Below are 11,092 nucleotides of genomic sequence, written 5' to 3'. Positions count from 1 at the left end.
TGGAGAAGACTCTTGAGAGTCCCTTGGACTGCAAGGAGATCCAACCAGTCCATCCTAAAGGAGATCAGTCCTGGGTGTTCATTGGAAGGACTGATGTTGAAGCTGAAACTCCAATACTTTGGTCACCTGATGTGAAGAGTTGACTCATTTGAAAAGACCCTGATGTTGGGAAAGTTTGAGGGCAGGAGGAGAAGGGGATGACAGAGGATGAGATGGCTGGATGGCATCACCGACTCAATGGACGTGGGTTTAGGTGGACTCCGGGAGTTGGTGATGGACAGGGAGGCCTGGTGTGCTGCAGTTCACGGGGTCACAAAGAGTCAGACACGACTGAGTGACTGGACTGAACTGAACTGGTGGTTAAGTAGCTATATATAGATTTTTTTATGTCTCACCATTTAATAATTCTTTCTGTATGATAATCCATATTCATCCATTGAAACTTTCCAATCCTAAATAGTCAATTCCAGGCCCTTGGATTTGGGACTTCAGTGCCACTAAGATACCTATTCCCGACCCACTGCAATTTATGTTTTACATACCAGAGGGAAGGAACTCCTTAATAGGCTGGTAAGGGAGGTAGCACATCTTTTCCACTAACAGAATGGTTAAGCACAGGACTTAAATCCTTACTATATAGTAAGCAAAAGCATTACTACAAACAAAACTACTGGAGGTGATGAAATCCCAGCTGAGCTATTTCAAATCCTAAAAGATGCTGCTGCTAAAGTACTGCATTCAATATGCCAGCAAATTTGGAAAACTCAGCAGTGGCCACAGGCCTGGAAAAGATCAGTTTTCATTCCAATTCCAAAGAAAGGCAAAGCCAAAGAATGTTCGAACTTTTATACAGTTGCACTTACTTTACACACTAGCAAGTAATGTTCAAAATCCTTCAAGCTAGGCTTCAACAGTACATATACTGAGAACTTCCAGATGTACAAGCTGGATTTAGAAAAGGCAGAAAAGAATTTAGAAAAGGCTCCAGGTGCGTGGACTCTGAAGTTGTGCGGCACTGGCCTAGTAGTTCCAGGGCATATAGGATCCTCCTAACCCAGGGATCAAACCTGTGTCCCTTGCGTTGGCAGGTGGATTCCTAACCCCTGGATCAGCAGGGAAGTACACCCTTTTGTTTCTCTGGTTTTCCCTTTCACTTCTTATAACCCTTTCTTTAATTGTCAGATGAACAGGTACATGTGATTGGATTAGGGTTTACAGTTAAAAATCAAGGATTAGTATCTTATTTTTCTAAAACTCAACTCCTTTTATAATTCTATAAAAAGAATACCATTAAAAATAAGAACGCTGTAAAAGATCAGAAGTCAGGAGATTTAGGTTATTTCTAATGGCTTGTATCTTTGTGGCCTTGAATTAGTCACACAATCTCCCTTGTAGTTAAGGGTGTTAATCTGTTTAAGGGTAACAATACAAGCCTTGTCTTAACTCAGAAGTCTTTATGAAGTTCAAATGTGAAAATATATGTGAAATTGCATTGACAAAAGCACAATTAAAGCATTAGAAACTATTATACTTTTACGTTACTTATAGATATTAGAGGCATTATGTTTCTTTACTAACTTATACATACCTGAGGGTCTTCTGGATTGGTGTACACCTATTCAAAAATAATTTACAACTGAGTTACATAAGTTACATATAAGGAGAACTAAACTGGATATTTAGATTAAAATATTAAATGAATTCAGTAAAACAAAATACAGAACAACCCACCCCCCCACAACAAATATTACTTTTTTCTAATGAACAGATCAGTGATTTGTATGATATAATAAATAGATGGTTTCAGCATTATTTAATTAAGCAAGGCTGAATTTAACAGTCTTTTATAAGGAACATACAATTTAAAAATACTTACAGCTAGAACAACCATCCTCAGCTGAAATATAACAAAGAACAAAAATCTTATTTTTATTCTATATTTTTGCATGATGGATCATAAGAATTATTTGTCCTATTTCAACATTTATTTCTAATAAAAATAATCTCACAAAAAACAAACTTCATTTGCTACAGGTAAAGCAGTATCTCAGATATCCTTCCTTATTCCCCCAAATATTTATTTCTAGTTATCTTATTGAAGGTCGAAATTTCTATCACTTACTTAAGCAAATGAGGCATTACTGCCAGTTACAAGGAAAATACATATTGTGAAATAACTCATTAAATCTTACCCAATATGAGAACTGGTTTTGAGAAAAACAGTTCAGGGCCCTGCTCATTGAGTAAAGGAAAGAGGCTTTGGGGCCTAACAGAATAGAGAATCACAGGAAATCATTCACTCTAGTAATCTGCCAAAATCCAAGTCACCCTTAATTTGGATCTTTTCCTTATACTCCAGAACCAATCTATCAACAAATCCAATCAGTTCTGTCAGATATAACTGGAATCTTTTCATTTTTTTCCTTTGTCACCCTGGTCTATGTGTGTGTGTGCTCAGTTGCTTCAGCCATGTCTGACTCTGGGCAATCCTATGGACTGTAGCCTACCTGGCTCCTCTGTCCATGAGATTCTCCAGACAAGAATACAGGAGTGGGTTGCCACGCCCTCCTCCTGGGGATCTTCCTGACCCAAGGATTGAACCCGGGTCTCCTGTATTGCGGGACGATTCTTTACCACTGAGCCACCAGGGAAGCCCCATCCTGGTCTAAGACACCATTTTTTTTCATCAGTACTTCAGTAATGGATTAAGTGCTATTGACCTTAATTACAATCTTTTTCTCCTTTGATGGCATATTCTCTAAATAGCAAAGTGATTTTTCTTTTAATTTAAAATATAAATCTAATGATGATACATTTCTACTTAAATCTTTCAAATGGGTTTTACTGTACCTAAAATAAAGTCCAAGCTCTACCTACTCAGCCCTGAATGCTCTGGCCCTGTCTGTCTCCACAGGTTCGTCTCCTGCCACTCTCTTGCTCTGTTCATCACACTCCAATCATTCTGGCCTTCTTTTTATTCCTTGAACTGGCCAAATTCCCCTCCAACTCTTTGCATTTGCTGCTCTGTCAGGAATATTCTCCCAATATCAATGCCTAACTGGTTTCTTCTAATTCAAGTCTCAGCTTAAGTATCACCTCCTCAGAGAAGCTCTTCAGACTATCCAATCTAAAGTTACACCACTTCTCCATTTGCCACATTCTTTTTCTTAAAATGTTAATGGCATTTAACACAACTGGATGTTATCTAATCTCCTTATTTGACTGGCTGTTTTCCCATTGTAGGAGAGGCCCTCTTTGTCTTGTTGACCATTTTTACTTACCAGCTCCTATCTAGAATATATGGGCCTAGCACAGAACAGGCACTCATTTAATGAATACTAAAAACATAATGTCTTAATGAAGAAGGCTGGTGACCATGGATAAAATTTTATCTTTTTCATAATATTTTAGAGTTAGATTTGCTTTGTTGATATAAATGTAAGCTCAGTAAGTATACATAAAGCCTTGTCACAGTTTAACCTAGACTACATGTAAGTTTATTTTTAAATTCTCATAAAGAATTATTTATTACATTATTAGTATAAATATGATTTTAGAAGGCATGTGAAACTAATGAAAGAATTATTTCAAATGATGTTTTAATTCATTAAGTTTTTATAGGTTAATATATGTTATTAATGCAAATGGGGCTTCCTAGGTGGTGCTAGTGATAAAGAACCCACTTGCCAGTACAGGTGACATGAGAGATACAGGTTCAGTCCTTGGATAGGGAAGATCTCCTGGAGAAGGGTATGGCAAATGAGTGCTAATAATCAAAACTGGCTTGTCAAAATCTGTTAAGTAATAATTCTGTTAGCTTTAAATGAGTTGAATATTAATCTTTAAAATAGTCAAACTTTTAGCGTTGGGCTGGCCTACATTCAAGTTAGTTTAAATTAATCTTTTACTATATGGTAACTGCTTTACATTTGTAGACTATAAACTATGAAAAAAAAGAATAAAGAGATATTGACTTACGTATTTTTTGTGTAAAGCATCATAGCATCCTAACATCCTAAAAAATAATTAAGGATTCATTTTTAGACTGAATTCACTTCTAGAAAATAGTTCTTTTAATGTCTCATTATCTCATTACTAATACACAATTATTATTAATAATGAAGCTCCCTTATTTCTAGCTTAAACAATAAAACAAAACAATGTGGTAGAAATATAAAATGTCAATAGGGGATGAAAAAAGGAAGACAGAGGAACAAAAATAGGAAAATTAAGCCCGCTCACATGGAGCATGAAATAAAGAAAATTTTAATGCAAAAATCCAAAGATCTGCAGAAGTAGTATCCAGCATTAAAGGGGGAAATCACTAAAACTGGGTTAAACACTTAAATGTATACAAGGTACCAAAAAATATGATTTAAGAAAAATAATTTTCTTTCGTTATTTATTTTACTTACCACTTCACTAATTGGGTAGATCCTGGACAATTTTTATCTTCTCTCAGAATTTTGACACAAAGATCTAAATACAAAAATAAGGATATAGAGATATTTAAGATTAGTAAGCATCTAAAAACTTAAATGAAGATTATTTTCTTCAGTTGTGTATTACAGGTTTATTATTAATAGCAATGAACTTCCAAATGATTGATGTTAATAAAATTAAAGACAGGTTGCATGGAAACAAATCATCTTTTTATCCTTATTATAAAATAGCATCATAATTGCTTAGGATGCACGTTAGTGGATAGAAAAAAAATTTCCATTCTAAAAGATACAGAACACTTAGATATAATGGCACCCCACTCCAGTACTCGTGCCTGGAAAATCCCATGGACGGAGGAGCCTGGTAGGCTGCAGTCCATGGGGTCGCTGAGTTGGATACGACTGAGCGACTTCACTTTCACTTTTCACTTTCATGCATCGGAGAAGGAAATGGTAACCCACTCCAGTGTTCTTGCCTGGAGAATCCCAGGGACAGGGGAGCCTGGTGGGCTGCCGTCTATGGGGTCTCGCAGAGCTGGACATGACTAAAGCGACTTAGCAGCAGCAGCAGCCATTGTTATCTAAGAGTCTTAGAAAATTTGTTCTGGCCCCTTATCCCAATTAAATACTTGCAAAAAGCCAAGAAGTTAAAAGGCTATCAGACACAGCCCTGCAAGGAAGCAATTAGTAATACAGTGGAAAGGACTAAGATCAGTCAGTCTCATGTTTCATATGTGAAAAACAGGAATAGTATCTAACTCATAGGCCTATAATACGAACTAACAAGATATCACACATAACATGGTGCTTAACATATTGCCAACAAAGTTGGTGAACAACATAAGGTACACATTATGTGATAGATAGTAAATCACTATTACAGTATAAAAATGGCTGTATTACTTTCACTTCTTTAAAATAACACAAGAACATACACTACCACTGTAGGAGACTATAAGTAATAGGATGTTTTTACCTATTTATTTCATCATTATAAGAGTAATGTTAGGTGATATTATACTTGAGAGATTGAGGGGAAATTTTATGATTAAGTGCTCTCAAAGGTATTGAATATACTTAAAAAAATCACTTGTATGTCCACACAAAAATTTGTATGTAATTGCAGCATTATTTGAAAAGCCCAAAGTGGAAACAACCCAAATATTCATCAACTGGTAGTAGATAAATAAAATGTGGTATATTCATATAATGGAATATTATTCAGCAAAAAAAAAAAGGTAGTAATCCAAGCTACAAAATGGATGAAACTTCAACACATTATGTCAAATGAAAGAAGCCAATTATAAAGACCACATATATTACATTATTTCATTTATTTATATGTCTAGAATAGGCAAATAAAGACATAAAAGATAGAAAGCAGATCGGTGGTTGCCTAGGACTGGAAATGGGGGAAATAGAGAGTGACTTAATGGGTATGGGGTTTCTTTTGAGGTGCTGAAATGCTTTAAAACTGACTGTGGTGAATATACCCAGAATCAATGAATTCTGCACTTTAAATCAATGAATTGTTAGATATGCAAATCATATCTCAATACAGCTGCTATTATAAAAACAAAACCTTTAAGTAAAAAACTACCATTTTAGAGCAAGCCAAACTAAAAAATAACATGTTTAAAGAAAGTTTTTAAATAAACATTACGTTACCATCTAGATATCTTGTTCCATAAGCACATTCCGGAAATATTCCTCTCAAATATGTGATGCAGGATACTGAAACTGCTAGGAGCCTCTTCACTAACACTAAAGACTGCTGCTCAGTTGATATCTTATTAGGAAATATCAGTGCACTCTAAAATTCAATGGAAATAAAAAATTTTATTTAGCTTTACTAAAAATACAGTCTTCTTGAACTTAAAGTAGATCTATTTTTTTTGCATAAACATGGTACTTCTCCAAAATTCTTAACCATGGTGGTTAGAATCCCCAGAAAATCAGGATGGCTTCTACACTGTGAGGGTGTTTCCAGGGTGGCAGTCTAAAGGTAACAGGCAAAAACTGCTTAAATATCATTAGAAATCCCCTTGTAGGTTAACTGCATAACACATGGATAAATAGCACTGATTTTTCTATCTAATTTTTTCCTTCTTTTCTCTTTAGTTACTGACTGGCTTTAATACAGACAGGTAACTGTAATGCAAGATATGTGAAGAGATATATTTGTGGGGTATAAAAATTCATGTTCTAGGAGAGGACTAATATTAGTGATAATTTCATCAAGGCAACATTATAGCATTCATTAATACCTAATGCAAGCTTAATTTGAAGCAGCAATTTAATGCAATGCATCAAGCATCCAATAAAATTCTCCATTAATTAAAATTAGTTTAGCAAATATCTTCATTTCTTAAAACATGGAGTTTACTGGCATCATTATACTCTCAAAGGTTCAACTTTCTCATACATAAAAATACTTGATAATTCAAGAAACAATAAAATTAGCTAAATTAAAATATATTAAAATACAAGAAATCATACCATGGAAGTTCTCTGTAATTGTGCAGTAGCCATCTTCTGATATTTTAATTCAACCTTGTGACAGAAATACAAGCTTTAACTCCAGATCTTATTTTTATCTCTAATCTGGTTTACTACACGTAAAGTCAAAAGAGTTTTACGGGAATAAATAATGGGACTCTTTTTTTTATTTATAATCGTTGAAAACAGGTTCATTTTGCTATAAAATTAAGTAAACTGTTAATTTCAAGCCGCTTGACTAGCAAGCCTGACACAAAAAAGGGTTATTAAGAAAGCTCTTTAAAAGTCTTTTTTTTTTTTTAAGGGATTATTAAGAAAGCGCTTTAAAAGAGCGCTTTTTTTTTTTTTTTTTTTTAAAGCACAGTCTACTATTTTCTGAGAGGGCAATGGCACCCCACTCCAGTACTCTTGCCTGGAGAATCCCATGGATGGAGGAGCCTGGTGGGTTGCCGTCTATGGGGTCGCACAGAGTCGGACACGACTGAAGCGACTTAGCAGCAACTACTATTTTCTTCACTTCGCAGTATTCAAACATTGATAACACTGCACAGGTAGGTAATGAAAAACTGCCCCTGCCATCCTTTAAAATAATCTTTTAATTTTTGTTTTAAATTTGTAGTTTCAAAATGACCAAATCACGTAACATTCCTTCCCTGAACTTGAGCATGGCTCTGGATATAACATATTTTCCTACCCTGTGGAACCACCATAAAACAGCAATAAAACATATTTTAGATTTTTTGGACTGATTCAGATTTCTCATTTCTTTGATATAAGTTTTAAGGTGTTTGTTTTTTTTTTTTTGGTCCCAATTTCATTTTTCTTAACCAGACAATTCATCTAGAAGAATTCACTTGCTGCTGCTGCTGCTTAGTCACGTCAGTCGTGTCCGACTCTGTGCGACCCCCACAGACGGCAGCCCACCAGGCTCCGCCATCCCTGGGATTCTCTAGGCAAGAACACTGGAGTGGGTTGCCATTTCCTTCTCCAGTGCATGAAAGTGAAACGTGAAAGTGAAGTCGCTCAGTCATGTCCGTCTCAGCGACCCCATGGACTGAAGCCTACCAGGCTCCTCCATCCATGGGACTTTCCAGGCAAGAGTACTGGAGTGGGGTGCCACTGCCTTCTCCGAGAAGAATTCACAGAAGTGTCTATTTACCGTAACCATTTACATTTATCCTAATAAGGCCTGGACTGGATGCCAGAGTTCACCTAATCTCAAGAACCTCTGTGAAAAATAAGCAGGTATACATTTTCTCCCTCCCCTGAATGTTTCACCACTAAGATCTTAAGAAATTTAAAAGTATATGGGAACTAACGGAGAAGACATTATAAAGCAAAAGAAAAAAAGAATGAAAACAAAAACGAAACAAATATGTATTACGTATCGTCTGAGAGTCCCGCCGAGAGCAACCAGGAGACCGGAAAGAAACGGCACGCGCTCCGTCTGTCGCGCATGCGCCTTCCTTCAACGGTTGCCCGCGCAGCCGAGACAGTAGATTTTGACCCCAGATTCAGGTCACCTTTCCCGCCAAGAGCAGCGCAAGGCACGCTGGGAAACCCGAGAGTATGAAGGTTTCCTTCTCAGGCTTCGCAAAAGCCACGTGCCCACAGGGAAGGTTCATTGTGTGTGCCAAGCCCTCTCGATGTACATAACCGTCTTACAGTGAACAAAGTGTTCTCAACAGCCATTTAATTAATCATGTTAATTTCTGATTGTTTTCACACTTTTGATTTTGTTACGGGATCTACCACATATTGCGAGCCTTCCCATCTTACAGTTTCCTGTGTCTTCAGGAAACAGTCGCTCTAGCAGTCTCCTATCTAGATATTTCTACTTTGCTGTGTCTGTGCTGTGGGGACAGTGATAGCTGGAGTGTAATTAATGTCTCATTTAGAAGCAAAATAATACTCAGAGCTGGTAGGTAGTTAAAGATTGTCTAGTAATACAAACTTAGTTTGCAGATTGTTATATATATCTTTCGCGAATAGTCGGACACGACTGAGCGACTTCACTTTCACTTTTCACTTTCATGCATTGGAGAAGGAAATGGCAACCCACTCCAGTGTTCTTGCCTGGAGAATCCCAGGGACGAGGGAGCCTGCTGGGCTGCAGTCTTTGGGGTCGCACAGAGTCGGACACGACTGAAGCGACGCAGCAGCATATATCCAAGTAGTGTCAGTAGTGTAGACATATGTTAGTAATTCATAGTTTTTGGTAGGTCTACCTGCCTTACCAGTTAGAAAACAGCCACCCTAGATATGAAAAGATTTTCTCACAGTCAATTCAGAGAGAAATGAAGACTAGAACTCTGTTTTCACTGTCAAAAATAGTGAAAATCCCCTGGTCTCATTGTTTTGCTTTTTATTTCCCTTACACATAATGTTTTATAAACAATTAAACAGAAGCCTCACTTAAATGAAGTTGGGAGATCAGAATGAAGAGTTCTCATGCCCTGAGAGACAGCGGAGGTCAATAGGAAGAAGGACTTCACTTCTTTCCTTACATGGATTCAGCCAATGAAAAGTCATAGAATCTTTGTTTACCGTGGCTGTCCCAACTTCTGGCTTCTCTCTGTAAAAGCATTCTCCTCCCTATGCTACTTAAGGACTTGCACATGGCTGGCCCTGGTTGCAAACCATTGGAATTGCAATTTTCTGCTGATCCCAAATAAACCCATCTTGGAAGGAATGATGCTAAAGCTGAAACTTCAGTACTTTGGCCACCTCATGCGAAGAGTTGACTCATCGGAAAAAACTCTGGTGCTGGGAGGGATTGGGGGCAGGAGGAGAAGGGGACGACAGAGGATGAGATAGCTGGATGGCATCACTGACTCGATGGACGTGAGTCTCAGTGAACTCCGAGTTGGTGATGGACAGGGAGGCCTGGCGTGCTTCGATTCATGGGTTCGCAAAGAGTCAGACACGACGGAGCAACTGATCTGATCTGATCTGATCTTGCTGGAAAAATATCTGGCAGTCTGTTTCAGGTCAACAGTTTACAAAGAGCTTTCACATTCATTACCTCATCTTTCTGTTACTTTATGTTGCTTCTTCCAAGAATTTTGTGAGGATAACACAAGTACTACTCTATTTTAGGGTAAAATTGGTTTCCTGAGATGAGCTCACAAGTAATTTCAGTGCTGGCAGATGGGCAGTCACTAGACCATCTAATGATGACATATTAACTATGACAGTGCATGCGTGCAGTCACTGTTTTTCAAGTGCCTTTAACTCAAAATAGTCAATACACCAGAATGACACATTGAACTCCTTCAATGCAATGTCTAACTAAAGTTTAACCAACTATATCAATGACTCTGTTCTGAGGATGAAAGTGGAGAAATGGGTGGTGTTGGTGCAAGAGATCTAAAATATCAACTACCATAATAATAAGCATATAGATACCATTTAAAATTGATAAGTAAAAAATAGCAATACAAATCTAGAAGGTAAATACTAGAAGAAACAACTAAAATAATTATCATTGACGTAAAACTATTCAGTCAGTTCAGTTCAGTTACTCAGTTGTGTCTGACTCTTTGTGACCCCATGGACTGTAGCACCCCAGGCTTCCCTGTCCATCACCAACTCCTGGAACGTACTCAAACTAATGTCCACTGAGTTGGTGATGCCATCCAACCATCTCATCCTCTATTGTCCCCTTCTCCTCCTGCCTTCAATCTTTCCCAGCATCAGGGTCTTTTCCAATGACTCAGTTCTTTGCATCAGGTGGCCAAAGTATTGGAGTTGCAGCTTCAGCATCAGCCCTTCCAATGAATATTCAGGACTGATTTCCTTTAGGATTGACTGGTTTGATCTTGCAGTCCAAGGGACTTTCAAGAGTCTTCTCCAACACCACAGTTCAAAGGCATCAATTCTTTAGCACTCAGCTTTCTTTATGGTCCAACTCTCACTACTGGAAAAACCATGGCCTTGACTACCCAGACCTTTGTTGGCAAAGTAATGTCTCTGCTTTTGAATATACTGTCTAGGTTGGTCATAGCTTTTCTTCCAAGGAGTAAGCATCTTTTAATTTCATGACTGCAGTCACCATCTGCACTGATTTTGGAGCCCAAGAAAATAAAGTCTGTCACTGTTTCCATTGTTTCCTCATCTATTTGCCATGAAGTGATAGGACCGGATGCCAT

The 11,092-nt window shown here is 37.5% G+C and overlaps 1 protein-coding gene across 1 annotated transcript in view; it reads right to left on the bottom strand.

The window, feature by feature from the left end:
- The window catches only part of HORMAD1 (HORMA domain containing 1), a 19,620-nt gene extending 11,222 nt beyond the window's left edge, over positions 1 to 8,398 (bottom strand). Inside the window, exons 1-7 of the mRNA XM_010838693.1 lie at positions 8,326 to 8,398; positions 6,942 to 6,995; positions 6,111 to 6,255; positions 4,416 to 4,479; positions 3,979 to 4,015; positions 1,877 to 1,897; positions 1,589 to 1,615 (exon numbers count right to left, since the gene is read on the bottom strand). Of these exons, the coding sequence (XP_010836995.1) occupies positions 1,589 to 1,615; positions 1,877 to 1,897; positions 3,979 to 4,015; positions 4,416 to 4,479; positions 6,111 to 6,255; positions 6,942 to 6,974 (327 nt within the window). The 5' untranslated portion in view covers positions 6,975 to 6,995; positions 8,326 to 8,398. The remainder of the gene's footprint in view (positions 1 to 1,588; positions 1,616 to 1,876; positions 1,898 to 3,978; positions 4,016 to 4,415; positions 4,480 to 6,110; positions 6,256 to 6,941; positions 6,996 to 8,325) is intronic.
- Positions 8,399 to 11,092: the final 2,694 nt, after the last annotated feature.

The sequence above is a fragment of the Bison bison genome, unplaced genomic scaffold (assembly GCF_000754665.1).
Source record: "Bison bison bison isolate TAMUID 2011002044 unplaced genomic scaffold, Bison_UMD1.0 scf7180017864104, whole genome shotgun sequence".
Classification (NCBI taxonomy): Eukaryota; Metazoa; Chordata; class Mammalia; order Artiodactyla; family Bovidae; genus Bison; species Bison bison.
Note: the sequence above shows the minus strand (reverse complement) of the source record. Positions and strands in the feature narration are given on the sequence as shown.